Source organism: Heteronotia binoei, chromosome 16 (genome assembly GCF_032191835.1).
Source record: "Heteronotia binoei isolate CCM8104 ecotype False Entrance Well chromosome 16, APGP_CSIRO_Hbin_v1, whole genome shotgun sequence".
NCBI lineage: Eukaryota > Metazoa > Chordata > Lepidosauria > Squamata > Gekkonidae > Heteronotia > Heteronotia binoei.
The window spans coordinates 607,674-629,220 of record NC_083238.1 but is presented as its reverse complement, the minus strand read 5'-3'; the positions used below and the strand labels follow the sequence as shown (position 1 = coordinate 629,220).

Sequence of the window (21,547 nt, the reverse complement as noted above, 5' to 3'; positions counted from 1 at the left end):
AAAACTAAGCGGGCCTTATCCTTGCTTTGCAGCAACTCAAAACTAAGTTTATTAAAAGAACCAAGATTTACCCATTGTCTTTTCCCCATATTTCGAAGATTCCCAGGTCAGCACACACCCTGACTGAAGGAAGGCTGAGTTATGCTTTTAACAAGGTCACTGATGTCACTTTTGGTAGGGCTAAAATACATCTTGCAAAAAGATTTTTGATTAGGTCCAAATTGCTGACAGTTGATTCCATCCCCATATCTCAATCCATTACAATAAATAGGCAGGCAATAATTTCATTGACAAAGTTTTATAATCCCGGTTCAATAACAAAACCACCTCTAGTATAGTGGAATACTATTACTGCTCCACTTATCTTCAAGGCTGAATCTTTTGTAAGTTTTAAATGAGTGTTTGAAATAAATTTTGAAATAAATTCACAAATAAGAAACAGTAGTCTCTTGTCAATATTGGTCTTAGCTAATTTCTCCCAGAGTTGATCTCTCTATATAGAATCAAAAGCTGTGGCCAGATCAACAAACAACACATACAGTGCTTTGGTTGGGCTGTTCACACCTGAGTAGGCTAGCTGGAAGAGCATTTGACAGTGATCTATTGTACTTTGACCTCTTCTAAAGTCAGCTTGGTGAGGGTGAATAATGTTATTATCATTGACTCAGTCCTCTAATTTTTAAGGAGGTATTTGCCATAAAACTCGGATGTTGCATCAAGGAGACTTACAGGGCAATAATTGTTTGGGTCGAATTTATCTCGTTTCTTATGAACGGGAACCACTATGCCAGTTTTTTAACCTTCTGGAAAAATCCCTATATTGTTAAACTGGGGAAAATATTTTGCTAGAATCTAAGACCACTAGCTAGAACACATTTTTATCAGAACTGTAGGGATCTAATCTTTATAAGGGGATTTATTGGAAGTTAAAAAAGTAATGAGATTTCCAGTTTTGGTTGCCATTGCTACAGGCCCTTCCAATATCTTTTGTAGATCTATAGCAGTGGTCCAATTGCTCTCTAAACTCTTAGTTGAAGGTGATAACAATTCATATATTTTCATAAAGTGCTCATACCAAACATTTCCAGGTATTTGGGCCTCTAGTTGATAAATGTCCGCCCATGCCAAATGAGACTAATTCCCAAAAACCAGAATTCTTTCTTCTCAGAGATAACACGAGCCAGTTCACTTCATAGTTAGCATGAGGAGCCTTTATTTTTAAGTAAACTCTTGTATTGTGATCTTAATCTGATAAGGCAGTCATTTGTTATGAGAGCTAGATCTGACATACATGAGACCTTGTTGGGCTGGGTCATGTCAGGCTGGGCTATGTGTGTAACTATTTAACATTAGGCAGCAGAGATATAAACTTTATAAAGGACACAAACACAATTAAAGATTTAAAAAAAAACTTACAATAAAACATGCTTAAAACATTAGCACTCATTCTTTGTATCTCTCCCATGAGATCCAGGGAACTGGGCAAAAGAAGCTCTGTTTCTTTCCTTCCTTCCCCAGGGGGCCAGCAGGGGGGGAGCCTCAGCCAATAGAAGGAAGAGAGCTTGGCTCAGTAAGCTCTGCGGTGCAATTGAGAGAGTCTGGCAAAGAAAGCTCTGCTTCCCTCCCTTCCTCCCCAAGGGAGGAACCTTAACCAATGAAGAAAATAGAGACTTTGCTCTGTAGCTCCTGTGCAATTGAGCAAGCCTGGCAAAGCAAGCTATTCTGCAGATGGAAGCAAAAGAGAGGGAGAAGGAAGCAGATGGCAGCCAGTTACTCAGGGGCCTGATAGGAGCCCTCTGAGGGCCTGATTTGGCCCCTGGGCCACATGTATGACACCCCTGTGGTAAAGTGTTGTACACTGGAGGGATTTTTACTGTTCCAAGTCAATCTCACATATATGGACATATATATTTTTGTTGGTCTTACATTCTTGATCAACCCAAGAATTGTTGGAGTAAGATTGTTGGGCCACATGTATGACACCCCTGTGGTAAAGTGTTGTACACTGGAGGGATTTTTACTGTTCCAAGTCAATCTCACATATATGGACATATATATTTTTGTTGGTCTTACATTCTTGATCAACCCAAGAATTGTTGGAGTAAGATTGTTGGTTTGGGGTCTATTATTAATGAGTAAGGGCTTAAAAGGCTGTATAATCTCTTCATAATGTTGGATTCTGTTCTAGTCCAAGAAGAGTAGAGCTTTTGCTTCTCTATCTGGGCTCCTAAGAACTAAAGCTAATACATTTTAACCACCTACACCTCCTAAAACCAGGAGATAATTTTCTGTGTTTTCTGTTGTTTGTGCAAGTTTTAGTGGGCGATGATAGCTTGCAGAATTCTCACCCACTTCAAAATAACTCACCTGATCTAATAAGGTTGAAGAAAGAGCTATATAATCAATTGTGCTGGCGTAAGATTATGTAAGATATGTATAGGTGCTACCTGATTTATCTAGTTTTGTCCATGCAAAATATGCAGGTTAAATATAGCTAGTAACTAAAAAAACTTCTGACTAGGTTTGTTAATTACAAATCCAGAGAATGACGTGCCAAAAGAGAGGCATGTTTAGCAATTTGTGCATAAGATCCTGATCATGGTTTAAAACTACCTGGCCCAATCTTGGCATTAAAGTATCCACAAAGAACCAATTTTGTGTGGGGATATCCTGATGCTGGGAAAGACAGAAGGCAAAAGAAAAAGGGGACGACAAAAGATGACATGGCTGGACTGCGTTACTTATGTAACAAACATGAATTTGAGCAGACTTCGGAGGATGGTGGAAGACAGGAGAGCCTGGTGTGACTTTGTCCATGGGGTTGCAAAGAGTCGGACTCAACTGTGTGACTGAACAACAACAAATATCGAAACACTAGCTCCTACATAATTGTCATTAACTGAGCCCATAGTTTCCTTTTATCCTGAGACACATAACATTTGGGGGATAAATAGACGATACACAGGAGAATTCGAAAGTGTTGAGCCTTAACTAGTAAGCTTGGAAAATAACTGTGTGTTACCTTAACTCTAAAATAAAGCAAAATATTGCCTTACAACCATTTAAGTGTCTATTATTTCTAAGTTTGATAACGTATTAATATAACTTTACTGCTAATATGTTTGCTGCTGCTGTTGTTTATTGCTATTATTATTAATTAAATTTACTGAATTACTCCATCCCTGCCTAAGCCATGCTCTGGATGATGTACAACAAATAAAAACAGTATATGGATTAAAAAGTGCAATAATACAAATTAAAACAGTAGATTTCTAACAGTAAATCTCTAAAACTCCGATGGCGTCCTGGTGATTTTGTTCTACATCCAAATTGTTGGAGCATATGGGGAGGGGGGGAGGGAGGAAGAAATTCCGGGTGGAAAGGTGTCAGCCATCCCTGTCCTCAAGCAAAAGCCTGGCAGAACACCTCTGCCTTACAGGCCCTGTGAAATAGCATAAGATCCCACAGGGCCTGGATGCCATCAGAACTGAGAAAGCTCTGGCCCTTGTTGAGGACAGCTGGACCTCTTTAGGGCCAGGGATCACCAGAAAATTGCTGCCACTGGAGCACAGCTCTCTACCAGAGAGATAATGGAGGAGACGGTCCCACAGATATGTTGCTCTCAGACTGCTCAAGGCCTTAAGTGTCAAAATCAATATCTTGAATCTGATTCAGAACTCAACCAGAAACCAGTGGAGCTGGTGCAGCACTGGCTGTATATGTGCGGGGCAATCCCACCAGGACTTGTGCCACCGCATTCTGGACCTGTTTGAGTTTCAGATCAGTCTTAAGGGCAGGTCAGTGTAGAGTGAGTTACAATAGTCTAATCTGGAGGTGACTGTTGCATGGATCACTGTGTCCAAATGGGACAGGAGGGGGGCCTATTGCCAAGCTTGGTGAAGATGAAAAAATGCCACCTTGGCAATGTGCACGACCTGGGCCACCATAGAAAGGGAGACATCCAATATCATGCCCAGGCTCTTGACAGACAGCACCAGTATTAAAGGTGCCCTATCAAGCGCTAGTAATTTATGCTCCAGCTCCAATCCCATACCCCCCAGCCACAGGACCATATTTAGTGGGTTCAGCGCCAGCCTGCTCTTTCTTAGCCAACCTACCAAAGCCTGTAGGCCCTTGGCCAGATCTTGCAGGACATTGCCTAATTGGTCATCCAAGGGCAGATACAACTGGGTGTCATCTGCATATTAGTGACACCCAAGCCCAACATTCCATGTCAAATACAAAAACTGGAAGCACACTGTACAGCACTGAAACCACAAACAACAATGTGCAAAAGTAGTTATATAGCAATAGCATTTACAACAGACAACAAGGTGTCTATTAAAATGTTTATACAAATTCAACCATATATTACAAAATTACAAAATGATACACCAGTTGAACATCTGCCTGCAGGTATACAAAACAGTTTCAAACAAAGTCCACTGAGAATCCTCAAAGTATATGTCTATATATCTTGCAATCCTGAACTGATATACAAATCAATGAAGTGGGTAACTCGTCTCTACCAGGACACAGTGCATAGGTCCATGAACAACAGAAGGTCTCAATGGATAACAATGAAAACAGTCTGGATATTCTAGGTGTTTCACTTTCGTTTCTTCAGAGGCTGTTTTCACAACAAACAATTTTCTATATTTGGAACCACTAATGCAAACAGTTCTTTTTCAACAAGAAGCATGTACTTCAAACTTGTCAAAGGAACCAGGTTCCTTCAAGTACAGCATACTTGAAATGTGCTACTGAGAAACTGAGGATTATTACACAGTCCAGTTACTGTTGTCTTCCCCAAATAAAATAGGAAGACTGTTTTGGATATCAAAAAAATATTCATTCTCAACACAGACTTCTCATGTAATCTTCAATTTCTACCATCCTATGTTGAAGAACTGCTTTTCCTTCATTAGATCATTAAGGTGTTACAGCATTAAAACAAATTGTATTAAAACAAAACACTCCAATACTGTGGTAATCACAGCCAGATTCCTGCTGAGATATTTCCTCTTTCAGAACTTTACAATACTTATAAGAGAAAGCCACCAAACACACCAGATAGTTACTGGGGAATGACCACTTCTATGTGGGCACAGCAGCAACCCCCACACAGGCATCGTAATGCAAAAAGGAAGCCAAAGGTGTTTAAACTGGGTGCCTGGAAGTGAGAGTGTGTGTGTGTGCATGCACACATGCATGTACATAACAATTCTCTGAGTGGCTAACATTCTCCCTCCCTTTCTGCTTGCAGAGGATGGTGGAATAAAAGTCCAATGACTTATTCCTGTGGCCATCACTACATCCTTTGACAGCAAATTCCACATTTTAATTACTTTAATCATTTTAATCATGTTCTATGTCTCAGCTAGTGTGGGATGAGCAGAAACACAAATATTAGTTTGTGTTTAGGTAGGAATACAGAACTGTGGATTTGAACTAGCTGCTGCTGGGCAGTTGCCTTTTTGCTTTCAGGGAATCAGATACAGGATCAGCAATGTTGGTGCTCTTTTAAGAATCTGTTTTTAGGACTACCCACTCTGGAATTTTTTGTATGTTGAAGATGATGTTTTAAAAAATGGGTGTGGGTGTAAAAAAAAAGCAATACTGAAGAAAAGGGCCACGTTAAATAGCTGACAATGCAGGCCACTGGATTCAAGTAGGCTGACTCCCATGGAGCATTTCTGCATAACGATGTGCACCTGGAGTTCTCCCTGGGGCAAGCACCTTACGGATGACCCCTGTCCCTGCTGTTTCAAAAGTGAAACAGGTGTTGAGAGAGGAGTGAAGCCAAGGGGCGAGCTTTGCAGAAAAGGGCAACTAGAATGATTAAAGGGTTGGAACACTTTCCCTATGAAGAAAGGATAAAATACTTGGGGCTCTTAAGCTTGGAGAAACATCGACTGCGGGGTGACATGATAGAGGTTTACAAGATTATGCATGAGACAGAGAAGGTGGAGAAAGAAGTATTTTTCTCCCTTTCTCACAATACAAGAACTCAGGGACATTCAATGAAATTGCTGAGCAGTCAGGCTAGAACTAATAAAAGGAAGTACTTCTTCACCCAAAGGGTGATTAACACATGGAATTCACTGCCACAGGAGGTGGTGACGGCTACAAGCATAGCCATCTTCAAGAGGGGATTGGATAAGCATATTGAGCAGAGGTCCATCAGTGGCTATTAGCCACAGCTTATCGTTGGAACTCTCTGTCTGGGGCAGTGATGCTCTGTATTCTCGGTGCTTGGGGGGGGGGGGCACAGTGGGAGGACTTCTAGTGTCCTGGCCCCACTGATGGACCTTCTGATGGCACTTGGGGTTTTTTGGCCACTGTGTCCTTTCGGGCATGGGGACTGGATAGGCCACTGGCCTGATCCAACATGGCTTCTCTTATGTTCTTATGTTCTGGAGCAAAAGAAGCAATGCTGGATGAGGTAGAAGAGCTCTCCTCCTCTGTTTCCTCCTGGGACACTTCTTTATCCCACGTCAAAAAGGTCAGGCAGCAGCAGGATTTCTGTTGAAGAAAGGCTTTGCTTGAGGCTGGGGCACGACCACAGCTGCCTGACTGTCAAGTGAAAATGAAGAAGGGGACTGGCTTTTTTTCTGGTCTGAGTGGAGGGAAGTTTAAAGTGATTGAAAAACGGCTATTCTTTGAGACATAGAAAGGAAAACAATTCCCAGAACTGTGGTAAAGCCTCAAACAAAGCCTTTGAAGTTGAATCCAGTGAAGACAGAGGTCCTGTGCCTGGGCCGTGGCAGCCTAGGAAAGGAAATTCCCCTACCTGTCTTTGATGGTGCGCCACTGGAAACAGTGCGCAGGGTCAAGAGCCTAGGGGTGCTACTGGAGCCTTCCTTGTCAATGGAGGCCCAGATAGCAGCCACTGCTAAATCTGCCTTTTTTCATCTGAGACGGGTGAGACAGCTGGCTCCCTTCCTGGAGCACGATGACCTGGCAACAGTGATCCTTGCAATGGTCATCTCGAGGCTAGACTACTGTAATGCCCTCTACATGGGGCTGCCCTTGTGCCGAACCCGGAAACTGCAGCTAGAGCAGAATGCGGCGACCAGACTGTTAATGGGACTCCCTAAGTGGGAGCACATACAGCCTAGGCTGCAGGAACTGCACTAGCTGCCAATTGTGTACCGGATTCGTTACAAGGTGCTGGTTACTACCTTTAAAGCCCTATACGGCCAAGGACCTGCCTACCTCAGGGACCGTCTCTCCCCATATGTTCCCCAGAGAGTGCTGCAATCTAGCTCGCAAAATCTGCTGACAATCCCTGGGCCAAAGGAGGCCAAATTGAAAATGACAAGAGAGAGGGCCTTCTCGGTTACAGCTCCCCGCTAGTGGAACCAGCTATCAGAAGAGGTACGGGCCTTGCGGGGCCTTAACCAGTTCCACTGGGCCTGCAAGACCGTCCTCTTCCAGCTGGCTTTTTAATGCGGAATTATTACACCATCGTTATGCAAAGCTATGTTATATTTGTAGCACCAAACTAATCTGTGGTTTTAAATTCTGGTTTTATTGATGTTTTAATGTTTAACTGATGAATAATTGTAAATTGGGGTATTTTATTTTGTTTTATTATTGTACTACTGTATACTGTATTTTATATTATGTGAGCAACCCTGAGCCTGCTCTGGTGGGGAGGGCGAGATATAAATTAAAAAATATTATTATTATTATTATTATTATTATTATTATTATTAAACTCCTGTCCACAGAGGCTGCAGTTGTACTTTCCAGAAAGCCCCCAATCACGTGTTGGCTTGAGGAAAGCTTAAAAAATTCACATCAGCTCTCCATCCCAGCTGCAAGTGCAAGGGACAGAGGGGGTTCATTCTTTCCCCTTCCCTTTTGTTGTGTGTGATCTGGGGCTCTCTCCTCCCTTCCCCATGCCCGAAAGGACTCCTGGCACTTGAACCTCACTGGGTCAGAGCGGCTGTGCTCTGTGCAGCCTGCTCAGAACAACAGGGAAAACCTCCCACACTGTATCCTCTTAACATAAACTCAGACAACGCTTATCAGTAACCCTGAACACTTTTGTAACTGATGAGTGAAACTGTCTGCATTACAATTTGAACTATATAACTGTTGCTTTACTTTGCTTTCACTCTGCTTAGAGACGCATCCGCAAATGGTTATCTTAGAAACTTGTTAACATGGCAACCAAGGTCACGCTGGAGGAGATGGAGGAGCTAGTAGATAGACACCTGGACTTAAGGGGGGAAGGGGGAGTAGAGAGCCCGCCAAATGTACCCGCTTTTATTTGCTGCGCTTTGCTTGAATTGGTAACGGCCCACCGAGGGTATATAGGTGGTGCCTAGTGGCTGGAACCCCAGTTTCAGCAACTTCTTGTACTGCCTTAAGAGGATGCTTGGACTAAACATCTGAAGTTAACCTCTGCGTGTTCCTTGACTCTGCGGTCTGACATATTGCTGAAACTCCATTATCCCAGCTGCCTGATCATGGCTGATCAGCAGGACCAAGCCATGGGAACGACTATAATCATGACCACCCAAACGAGGGACGAGGAGCCTAAGCCGGAGGGGCCGAAGGTGACTCTATCCACGGTCACAGTCAGAAGGAAGGAATGGGGAGCCATAGATTTCCAGGAGTGTATTATCTGCACAGTGAGATCTGCACAGCGAGGCACCCTTCCGATTCCGTACCTCAGGCCTACAATGATCCTCTTGTCCATGGGGATTTCAAGGCAAGGATGATAGCCTGGACCATTATTATTATTAAACTCCTGTCCACAGAGGCTGCAGTTGTACTTTCCAGAAAGCCCCCAATCACGTGTTGGCTTGAGGACAGCTCGACTAAATAGGTACAAGAAGCACTCACCACTCAAAGCTGACAGCCGCGAGATGAAATTCTGGCCATGAATGCCTATATGGTACAAGAGATGCAAGGTCTTAGTCGCCAGCTACGGGATGTCACCACGCAAGTAGCCGGGGGTCCGCCCCGCCAGCTACCACCCGCGGACTTACCGAGAGAGGCCCCAGCCGGGCCCCCAGGACAACCGGCGGGGCCGCCCACAGGAGGGGAGCTGCCAGCGGAGGGAGAACCACCAGCGGGGGGAAGCAACCTGCCTGCCCCCCCTCCTGTCAGACAATGTAACTTTTCCTGAAATAAAATGCTTAGCTGAACTGCTGCCATCTTGAAATGCTGTTACTAACCATGAGAAAGACCTTGCATATTAAAGTAGAGAGTTGTAGATTGTTGCTAGTGCTTGGTGTGAACATTTCTTTCCCTTGATACTAACAAAGGCAAGAATTCCCCTTTGAAGATAAAGCGCCTCCAGGGACAGCCGCTTGGCCATCCCCGAAAGACTAACCGTAACAATAAGATAAGGGAAAAGGACCATGTGAATCTTCGCACCTCAGTCCAGCAATGTTTAGAATTGTGGCTTTGTGTGATACCCTTTGATGTTTTCCCCTTAAAGTATGCTCTGCACTGCTACATAGTATCAGTCTCAATTTTCTTCGTTCTGATGCCTATGGATTATCAAATAAAGCCTAACTTTGCAACAATTCAAGGTCTGGCTGATTTGTGGTCCCATCGTCTGACACCTCCCCAACCAGAAGAACCGGCGCCAGTTCCAGGGGGACCCCAGGTAAGTGAGGCCAAATTCGACGGAGACCCAGCGAAGCTAGCATACCTCATAGTGCTAGTGAGGGGGCACCTGAATGTGTGGGCCTACAACTTTCTGAAAGAACAGTTGAGGGTGGTCTATATAGGCGGATGCCTGGAAGGAGCCGCTGCGGACTGGTTTGTCACCCTGCTCAAGAGTCGATCACTCACCCTTAATTCCGCGCAGGAACTGCTGAGGGCCTTGCACCACCACTTCGAGGACCCCCTCCAGGAGACTAATGCAATCTCAGCACTCTAGGACTTACGGCAGGGGGCGAAGATGGTTCCAGAGAACACAAGTGAGTTCCGGGCCCTCAATTCCAAGATCCACCATTGGGACAATGGAGCAAGAGTGGAACAATTCAAGAGGGGGCTAAACTCCAATATCTTCGGGGAGGCCCTCAAGGTGGGGGAACCCCACATGCTCATAGACTGGATCCAATGGCCTGTGAGATCGAGGACAGCCACAAGATCATCACCCTTCACTGCAAACAACATGGGGGGGTCCGCATGATGAGAGGGAGAAACCCTCTAAACCCAAGCCCCGGGGCCCCAAGCGAGGGACAGAGGTGACCGTAACTCAGGCCGAGAGAGACTGGAGGGCTAGAGCCAAGCGGTGCTTCAAGTGTGAAGGTGAGAATCATATCGCCAGTGAGTGCCCCAGCAAACCACGGGGCACAGTTACCTTGACCCTCATCAAAGCAAGCTCCAAGAAGAAGTCGGGTGAACCCAGCCTGGGGGGCACGAAGGGGAGAGCTGCAGTCCTGCAGTATCACGATCCAACTCCCAAGGCATCCGGGGAGGAAGACAACGATGGCCAGCCAGCAGGAAATGACAATGACCTGCTGTGAGGTGCGCGCAACAGCAGGTCCGCTTGACAGCCGCGCCAGTTCGGGTGAGACTTTCGGGCACTTTATATTATGTCCTCAGCACTTTGGAGAACCCAGTAACTAAGCGATTCTCCTGTGTCAAGGCCTTATTGGACTCGGGGTGCTCTAAGGACTTAATCTCCCCCAGCCTCATGGAAGACTGCCCCACTACCCAACCCCCTACTATTCGAACAGAGGGGGAAGCTCTGTACAGATGGTATAGAGCCTTGCGCCTTTGGGATAGTTGAACACTAGGAACAACGGTCATTCGTGGTCGCCCCGGCCGCCATATTCCAGGCAGTACTTAGCCTGGAGTGGCTGGCAGATCATGACCCATTCGTGCAGTGGAGCAGAAGAACAATCCATTTCCAAGCCAGGGAGTGCGACCACCACTGATGGGACAAAGCCTGGGGCCCCAGCCCTCCCCCACAGCTAGAGAGACTGTGTCTAACGGTGTCAGCTGATGTAACTTTGCTGGATGAAATGCTTAGCTGAACTGTAGCCATCTTTAAACTATGTTACTAACCATGAGAAAAGACCTTGCATATCAAAGTAGAAAATGCAGATGTTACCAATGTTCAGTGTGAACCTTTCTTTCCCTTGATACTAACAAAGGCAGAAATTCCCTTCTTTGAAGATAAGGGGCCTCCAGGGACAGCCGCTTGGCTATCCCCGGAAGACTAGAAGCAACAATAAGAGGAAGAGACCGTGTGAATCTTTGCACCTCACCTCGACAATGTTTAGAGTTGTGGCTCTGTATAGTTCCCTTTGATGTATCCCAATATAGCCAGCCTCCAAATGCTACAATGTATCAGTCCTTCATTCAGATACTTATGGATTATCAAATAAAGCCTAACTTTGCAATAATTCAAAGACTGGTTGATTTGAGATCCCATCGTCTGACAAACGGCAGTGGAGGCTTCCACCATTCCCTCCAAGTATATGGACCTACACGGGGTTTTTGACGTCCAAGAAGCAGATGAGCTGCCCCAGCCATCGAACTATGCCATCAAACTAGTAGAGGGGGAGCCCCTCCCCAAAGCCAAACTGTACTCGATGAGCAGGGCCAAGAGAGAGGAGCTGCAGAAGTTCTTAGAACTGAACTTGAAGTGGGAGTTCATTAGACTCGCCAAGTCCCTCCATGCCACCCCCGTTTTGTTTCGAAAGAAAAAGGACAGCAGTTTGAGAGTTTGCACAGACTTTAAGGGTTTGAATGCAATAGCTATGAGTAATGCCTACCTTCTCCTGCTTATAAGAGATCTATTAAGCGAAGTGTCCCTGGGGAAGATCTTCACTAAGCTGGACCTCCAAGATGCTTACCTTCGTGTCCAGATAAAAGAGGGGGATGAGTGGAAGATGGCTTTCAACACGCCATTGGGACAGTACTTGGTGATGCCATTGGGTGAGCCATTGGGTGAGTACTTGGTGATGCCCTTCGGACTAAAAGGGGTGCCAGGCGTGTTTATGAATCTGATCAATGAAGTACTACAACGATTCTTGTACAAGGGGGTGGTCTGTTATCTAGACCCTTGCCAGTCCGGCTTTCGCCCGGGTCATGGGACGGAGACAGTACTGGTCGCCCTGGTAGATGATCTCCAACGGCATCTGGATCGGGGCGGTGTGACGGTGCTGATGCTGTTAGATCTGTCGGCCGCGTTCGACACGGTCGACCATCGGCTACTGACCCGCCGCCTCGCCGATATAGGGGTGAGGGGTCTGCCTTACAATGGCTCTCCTCCTTCCTCGAGGATCGGGGACAAAGGGTGGCAATTGGTGGCGAGCGGTCCCGGAGGCGCACACTGGATTGTGGAGTGCCTCAAGGGGCAGTCCTCTCACCAATGTTATTCAATATCTATATGCGCCCTCTTGCCCAGATTGCCAGGAGATATGGACTTGGGTGCCACCAATATGCAGATGACACCCAACTCTATCTGCTGATGGACGGCCGGCCTGGCTGCGTCCCTGAAAATTTAGACCGGGCCTTGCAGGATATGGCAATGTGGTTGAGGGGGAGCGGGCTGAAATTGAATCCAGCGAAGACAGAAGTCCTTTGTCTGGGTCGGGGCGCTCGGGAAGGGGAAATACCTCTTCCGGTCTTCGACGGGGCGCCGCTGAAAGCGGCGCACCGGGTTAGGAGTCTGGGAGTCTTACTGGAGCCTTCTTTATCAATGGAGGCCCAGATTGCAGCCACTTCCAAGTCAGCCTTTTTTCACCTGAGGCGGGCAAGGCAGTTGGCTCCCTTCCTAGAGCGCCAAGACCTGGCAATGGTACTTCACGCAACGGTCACCTTGAGACTGGACTACTGTAATGCCCTCTACATGGGGCTGCCTCTGTACCGAACCCGGAAGCTGCAGCTGGTGCAGAACGCAGCGGCCAGACTGTTGTTGGGGCTCCCTAGAAGAAGAAGAAGATATTGGATTTCTATCCCGCCCTCCACTCCGAAGAGTCTCAGAGCGGCTCACAATCTCCTTTACCTTCCTCCCCCACAACAGACACCCTGTGAGGTGGGTGGGGCTGGAGAGGGCTCTCACAGCAGCTGCCCTTTCAAGGACAACCTCTGCCAGAGCTATGGCTGACCCAAGGCCATGCTAGCAGGTGCAAGTGGAGGAGTGGGGAATCAAACCCGGTTCTCCCAGATAAGAGTCCGCACACTTAACCACTACACCAAACTGGCTCTCTAAATGGGAGCACATACAGCCTGGGCTGCGCGAGCTGCACTGGCTGCCAGTTACATACCGGATTCGTTACAAAGTGCTGGTCATCACCTTTAAAGCCCTATATGGTCGAGGACCTGTCTACCTTAGGGACCGTCTCTCCCCATACGAACCCCAGAGAGCACTGAGGTCAGCTGGAAAAAACTTGTTGACCACCCCCGGACCGAAAGAGGTGAAGCTGCAATGCACCCGCACCCGTAACCGGGCCTTCTCCTCTGTAGCCCCGAGCCTATGGAACCAACTTCCAGAGGAAATGCGGGCCCTGCGGGACCTTGAACAATTCCGCAGGGCCTGCAAAACCTTCCTCTTCCGACTGGCTTTCGCTGACGAAGAAAGAAATTGCTAATGATTACCGCCACTATAAAAGCACAATTAGCATTAGCACTTTTATCAATTTAATTAAGTGATTTTAAACTTATCAGAATTTTTTAATGTTTAATGTTAATGTAACCTTGTCTTTTGTATAAGGGAAATTGAATGATGTTGTTAGCCGCCCTGAGCCTGCTCCGGCGGGGAGGGCGGGATATAAATAAAATTATCTATCTATCTATCTATCTGCATGACGTGTTAATTTATTCGCAAGACCTCCCCTCAAATGTTAGTTTAGTGTGGCAGATGCTGCAGACTTTCTATGAGCACAAACTATTTGCCAAACTATCGAAGTGTGAGTTCCATCAAACAGAGCTCGACTTTCTGAGATACAGAATCTCGGCCGAGGGGCTGGAGATGGACCCCGCCAAAATAAAAGTTGTGGTGGATTGGGAGGCCCCCCGAACCCGCAAAAAACTCCAAAATTTCCTCAGGTTCGCACATTTTTATAGGGGGTTCATACAGAACTTCGCCGAGGCAACCCTTCCCCTGATAGACTTGTTAAAGACCAAGGGGAAGGGGCCCCAAGCTTTGAAAGGTAATGCCAGTCTAAACTGGACACCTCAGTGTCAGGGGGCCTTTGACGACCTGAAGGCTAAATTTGTATCTGAGCCATGCCTGATCCACCCCGATGAGAATAAGAAGTTTGTGGTTCAATGTGACGCTAGCGACGTGGCCCGCGCCACCGTGTTGCTCCAGGAGGGGGAGGACGGGAAGCTGCACCCTTGTGCCTACCTGTCCCAAAAGTTCACGTCCACGGAACGAACATAAGAACATAAGAGAAGCCATGTTAGATCAGGCCAATGGCCCATCCAGTCCAACAATCTGTGTCATACAGTGCTCCATATTTTTATCTAACCCCCTCTTGAAGGTGGCTATGCATGTGGCCGCCGCCACCTCCTGTGGCAGTGCATTCCACATGTTAATCACCCTTTGGGTGAAGAAGTACTTCCTTTTCTCCATTTTAACCTGTCTGCTCAGCAATTTCATCAAATGCCCACAAGTTCTTGTATTGTGAGAAAGGGAGAAAAGTACTTCTTTCTCTACTTTCTCCATCCCATGCATTAGCTTGTAAACCTCTATCATGTCAACCCGCAGTCGACGTTTCTCCAAGTTAAAGAGCCCCAAGCGTTTCAACCTTTCCTCATTGGGAAAGTGTTCCAGCCCTTTAATCATTCTAGTTGCCCTTTTCTGAACTTTCTCCAATGCTATAATATCCTTTTTGAGGTGTGGCGACCAGAACTGCACACAGTACTCCAAATGAGACCACACCATCGATTTATACAGGGGCATTATGATACTGGCTGATTTGTTTTCAATTCCCTTCCTAATAATTCCCAGCATGGCGTTGGCCTTTTTTATTGCAAACACACACTGTCTTGACATTTTCAGTGAGTTATCTACCACGACCCCAAGATCTCTCTCTTGGTCATTCTCTGCCAGTTCACACCCCATCAACTTGTATTTGTAGTTGGGATTCTTGGCCCCAATGTGCATTACTTTGCACTTGGCCACATTGAACCGCATCTGCCACGTTGACGCCCACTCATCCAGCCTCAACAGATCCCTTTGGAGTTCCTCACAATCCTCACTGGTTCTCACCACCCTGAACAATTTAGTGTCATCCGCAAACTTGGCCACTTCACTGCTCACTCCCAACTCTAAATCATTTATGAACAAGAGCATGGGACCCAGTACCGAGCCCTGCGGCACCCCACTGCTTACCGTCCTCCACTGCGAAGACTGCCCATTTATACTCACTCTCTGCTTCCTGTTACTCAGCCAGTTTTTCATCCACAAGAGGACCTGTCTTTTACTCCATGACTCTCAAGCTTTCTAAGGAGCCTTTGATGAGGAACTTTATCAAAAGCTTTCTGGAAGTCAAGGTAAACAACATTTATCGGGTCTCCTTTGTCCACATGTTTGTTCACCCCCTCAAAGAAATGTAAGGTTAGTGAGGCAAGATCTTCCCTTACAGAACCAATGCTGAGTCTTCCTCAATAACCCGTGTCCATCAATGTGCCTACTCATTCTGTCCTTGATAATGCTTTCTACCAACTTTCCCGGTATTGAAGTCAAACTGACTGGCCTGTAATTTCCCGGATCTCCTCTGGAACCCTATTTAAAGATGGGGTTGACATTCGCTATCTTCCAGTCCTCAGGAATGGAGGCAGATTTCAATGAAAGATTACAGATTTTTGTTAGAAGATCCACAAGTTCAACTTTGAATTCTTTCAGAACTCTTGGATGTATGCCATCCAGACCCAGTGACTTATTAGATTTTAATTCGTCTAACAGTTGTAGGACCTCCTCTTTTGTCACCTCAATCTGACTCAGGTCTTTCAACACCCCTTCCAAAATTAGTGGTTCTGGGGCGGGCAAAAAGTTCTCATCTTCCACAGTGAAGACGGAGGCAAAAAATGCATTCAGCTTCTCAGCCATTTCCCTATCCTCCTTCAGTAATCCTTTTACCCCATGGTCATCCAGGGGCCCCACTGCCTCCCTGGCTGGTTTTCTTCTAATATATTTGAAGAAATTTTTATTGTTGGTCTTTATGTTTTTTGCAATATGCTCCTCGTAGTCCTTTTTGCCTGCCTGATCACAGTCTTGCATTTGATTTGCCACAGCCTGTGTTGCCTTTTATTAATCTCACTTGGACTGGTTTTCCACTGCTTAAAGGAGTCTTTCTTACCTTTTACAGCTTCCATTACTTTGTTTGTTAACCATGCAGGCCTTTTCTTATGCCTGTTTGTGCCTTTCCTAACTTGTGGTATGTATTTTATCTGAGCTAGGATTATAGTTTTAAATAGTCTCCAAACTTCCCCAAGGGTTTTGACTGTATTTACCTTTCCTTTCAGTTTCCTCCTCACATGCCTCCTCATCTCAGAGAATTTACCCCTTTTAAAGTTAAACATGGTTGTGGCGGTCTTTTTGGGCAACTCCCTATTTATACAATGGTGAAATCAATAACATTATGGTCACTGCTCCCAAGTGGCACAATCACTTTTACATCTCTCACCAAGTCTTGGGCATTACTTAGGACCAAATCCAGGATCGCCCCACCCCTGGTAGGTTCTGAGACCATCTGCTCCATAGCACAGTCATTGAGAGCATCAAGAAACTCAATCGCTTTCTCTCGACCAGAACACATATTGACCCAATCAATTTGCGGGTAGTTAAAATCACCTATTACAACACAATTTTTACGTTTAGCCGCTATCTTTAAGCCTTCCATCATATTATAATCGTCCTCTCTCTTTTGATTTGGTGGGCGATAACAAACTCCCATAGTTATATTTCCTTTTGGGCCCTCTATTTCAACCCAAAGCATTTCTAAAAGGGAATTTAATTCTCTGACCTCATTCTTACTGGACCGTATATCCTCTCTGACATACAGAGCCACCGCACCTCCAACCCTTCCCTCCCTATCCTTCCGATATAACTTATATCCAGGAATCACCGTGTCCCACTGATTCTCCTCATTCCACCAAGTTTCTGAAATTCCCACAATGTCTATGTTTTCTCCCAACACTAAACATTCCAATTCACCAATTTTACTTCGAACACTTCTAGCATTTGCATACAAAGATCTATAATTTCCCAGGCAAGCTAAGCCCGTCACCTTCCTCCCGGAATTGGTCCGTCTGGGACAAGGAAGCCTCAGCTATCAAATTGGCTCTGGAAAAGTGGAGGCACTATCTAGAAGGGGCGAGGGAACTGTTTGAATTGTGGACTGATCACAATAATCTAGCAGCTCTGATTGCCACCCAAAAACTCAACAATAAGCAGATCATATGGGCGGGGTTCTTCCATCGATTTAAATTCACACTGGGGTACATCCCCGGGAGACTGAACTTCCTAGCGGACGCGCTCCCCCACCTCCCCCTACACGATAGTAAATGGGAGGAAGTGGTAGACTCTCTCTTCACTCCCACCCAACTGAGCGCACTAGTCACTACGCGCTCACAAACCCATGAGGAGGTGAGGCCACCCGACACTTTTCTTAAGACTCTAAAAGAATCCCTTGCGTGCGAGCTGCCAGATGACGGATTACAGTTACAACGCTCAGAGGAGGGCTTATGGAAAAGGAGAGACAAGATATTCATGCCCAAAGAGCTGCAAGGCAAAGTGATCCGCCAGGCACACGACTCAAAACTGGGGGGCCACTTTGGCTTTGTAAAAACGGTCCACTTAGTCCAGAGACAGTTTTGGTGGCCAGGCTTATGGAAGGATGTGTCCCAGTACATAGGTGGCTGTTCTATTTGCGTGATGGCCAAGAAGTGTGGGGGGGGGGCCTCCTGGGAAACTGCAATCCCTCCCCCCCACGTCGAGGCTGTGGGAGTGCATTTCCATGGACTTTATTACAGACTTACCGCCCTCACAAGGGAAGACCATGGTGCGGGTGGTGGTAGACACCTTCTCCAAACAAGCCCACTTTATACCATGCAAACAATTGCCCACAGCTAAGAAACTAGCCAAGTTGTTTATATAATTCGTCTTCCGCCTCCATGCTTTCCCAAATAAGGTCATATCCGATTGCAGAGCCCAGTTTGTTGCCAAATTTTGGGAGCATCTGTGCGGCCTAGCGGGGGTTGAAAGGGGGCTCAGTTCAGCATACCATCCCCAGACTGACGGCCAGACGCAACGGACGAATGCGGTGCTCGAACAATTTCTAAGGTGTTACACGCCCTTTCAGTAGGACAATTGGGTGGAGTTATTGCCATTTGCAGAGTATGCGTATAATAACAGTGTGCACAGCGCCACCAAAAGTCCCCTTTCCAAGTGGTGAATGGGTATGAGGGGAAGCCATTCCCTCTGCCCCAATGGAATTTAAGGATTGGTGATCGAAAATATCACAAGGGTGGGGGGAGATCCAGAAACAGTTGGTACGAGCCCAAGAGGCATACAAAGAACAGTATGATAAAAAACATTGTGAACTCTGGGACTTGAAAGTGGGAGATACTGTGTACATCTCCACAAAACACCTATTGGTTACACAAAACTGTAATAAACTGGGCATGAAGTATTTGGGACTGTTCCCTATTAGGAGGATTATAAATAAAGTGACTGTTGACGTGGAATTGTCTAAAAACTTAAAACATGTGCACCCCTGTTTCCATTCCAGCTACCTCAAACGCAGCCCCCGTTACTCGCCCTGGCACCCGCAGCAGTCACCACCAGCTCCAACTCTGATATGTGGTCAAATTCATCATGAAGTGCAAGAAATATTGGATTCAAAGATAAAGCGGGGGAAACTGTTTTATTTAATCAAGTGGCTCACTTTCCCATCAGCCAAGCCGAATGGGTCCCAGCTTCCAAAACTAATTATAAGAAATTGATTTAAGACTTTCACAACAAGTATTCCGCCAAACCTGGGGGAAAGGGGTCTTAAGGGGGGCAGAATGTCAAGAGTCTACCTCCACACTGTATCCTCTGAACATAAACTTCTCAGACAATGCTTATCAGTAACCCTGAACACTTTTGTAACTTTTGTAACTGATGAGTGAAACTGTCTGCATTCCAATCTGAACTATATAATTGCTTCTTCACTTTGCTTAGAGAACGTATCCCCAAATGGTTATCTTAGAAACTTGTTAACATGGCAACCAAGGTCATGCTGGAGGAGATGGAGAAGCTCATAGATAGACACCTGGACTTAAGGGGGGGAAGGGGGAGTAGAAAGCCCGCCAAATGTACCGGCTTTTATTTGCCACACTTTGCTTGAATTGGTAATGGCCCACCGAGGGTATATAGGTGGTGCCTACTGGCTGGAACCCCAGTTTCAGCAACTTCTTGTACTGCCCTAAGGATGCTTGGAATAAACGTCTGAAGTTAACCTCTATGTGTACCAGTAGTAACTCTGCACAGAATTGCACTGTAAGACAGGCTAGCATGTAAGTAACTGAAAAGCAAGGTTATTAAATGAGCTCATAGTTAAAACTAATGCACACTCAAGAAATGAACACTGCCTAATACAGTCTTCACAAAGAACATTGGGTGATACCTCCCAAGACTTATGTATATAATATTTAGAAAAAGCCATCATGAGGCTAAAAAATAATAATTTGATGTTGTACAGCTAATTCCTCACCAGTACAGAAATTTTAATATTACTTTATTACCTTCTTTGCACCTCTGATTTGTATTGAGGGTGCTTAAAATCAACTTCGGGGTTTAATTCCTGAACTAAATGGGATGGTAGCACTATATTTCCTTCTAGAAGAAACATTATTTCCAACCCCTGTTCTGGAAGACAACTGTTTTTTATTATCAAAGTTAACTTACGAAACATCGTGTAGAACTGTTGTGGATTAAGGTTCCATTTTCCCCAAGGTGTTTTGTGGCCTTTAGACTGGGCATAATGAGCATGGTTAAACTCTGGTTCAGTCCCAAATGAATCTAGCACTCGTAACATGCACCTGTATGAAAATAACACAAAGCAATTACAAAATTAACCATTATCTACTCCCATCTTTTGAAACTGAAACTATAATTGTTTCTGGCATATTTATTTACTTATTTATTTATTTAACATACCTTGCCCTACCCTACAAGCGGGCTCAAGGCAGCTCACAACATATAACGATCATATAAAAATAATTAAACAATCAAACAAGATAGCACTAAAAACACTACCAGTTCGATGTCTCCTATAGCATTTTAAACAGACAGAATAGATAGCCTGCTAATAGCAGTTTTTAAACAGTTGGTGGTATACAACTTGATATACAACAGTATCCCATAGGTAATAACAGTATCTGGAAGGTACTGAGAGGGAAAGGCAGGGAAGGCCAAGATGGTTTAATGAACGTTGCCTCCGCCAAAGGCTTGGCAGAACAGCTCCATTTTACAGGCTCTGCAGAACTGTAATAGGTCCTACAGGGCTCTGATCTCAGGTGGGAGCATGTTCCATGAGATGGGGCCATGGACAAAAAAGCACTGGCCCTGGTTGAGGCTAAGAGGACATCTCTGGGGCTGAGGATTACCAGGAAGTGTTGTCCTGTGGAGCCAAAGGTTCTCTGGGGCACATAAGGGGAGAGGTGGTCCCATAGATATGGGCTTTAAAGCTCAATATCATAATCTTCAACTGGGTTCGGCATTCAGTTGGCAGCCAGTGTTGGTGAAACACAGGCTGGATTTACACCCGCAGGGGCATTGCCATCAGCAGGTGAGCTACTGAAGTCTGCACTAGCTGCAGTTTCTGGGCAGGTTCAAGGGATCCCTTAGAGCAGGGGTGTCAAACATGTGGCCCGGGGCTGAATAAGGCCCTAGAGGGCTCCTATCAGGCCCCTGAGCAACTGGCTGTCGTCTGCTTCCTTCTCCCATTCTCTTGATTCCTTCTCCATCATAGCTTGCTTTACCAGGCTTGCTCAATCGCACAGAGCAAAGCCTCCCTTGGGAAGGATGGGGGTGGGTGGGTAGGGATAGCTTGCTTTGCCAGGCTCCCTTGATCACACAGCAGTTACTAAGCCAAGCCTCTCTTCCTTCTATTAGATGAGACTCCTCCCCATCCTGGTCCCCTGGGGAAAGAAGGAAAGAGCCAGAGCTTCCTTTGCCCAATTCCCTGGATCCCATGGGAGAGATACAAAGAAAGCACCTTTAAGACCAACGAGTGCTAATGTTTTAATCATGTTTTACTTTAAGTTTTTAAAAAACCTTTTATTGCGTTGGTCTGTGTCCTTTATAAAGTTTATATATTTACTACCTGGTATTACATTTTATGACACACATGGCCCAGCCCAATAAGGCCTCGTTTATGTCAGATTTGGCCCTCATAATAAATGAGTTCAACACCCCTGCCGTAGAGCGAGTTACAGTAATCTAGCCTGGAAGTGACCATTGTGTGGATCGGTGAGGCAGGAACCAGCTGCCTGATCACCAAAAATGATAAAAAGCCAATCTGGTAATTGTGATGATCTGGGCCTCCATAGAAAGGGAGGGATTCCA

At 45.8% G+C, this 21,547-nt stretch overlaps 1 protein-coding gene across 1 annotated transcript in view; it reads right to left on the bottom strand.

Moving 5' to 3' along the window:
• Window positions 1–21,547, bottom strand: part of MGAT5 (alpha-1,6-mannosylglycoprotein 6-beta-N-acetylglucosaminyltransferase) — a 480,616-nt gene that overhangs the window by 162,024 nt on the left and 297,045 nt on the right. Inside the window, exon 10 of the mRNA XM_060256988.1 lies at window positions 19,886–20,019. Within this exon, the coding sequence (XP_060112971.1) occupies window positions 19,886–20,019 (134 nt within the window). The remainder of the gene's footprint in view (window positions 1–19,885; window positions 20,020–21,547) is intronic.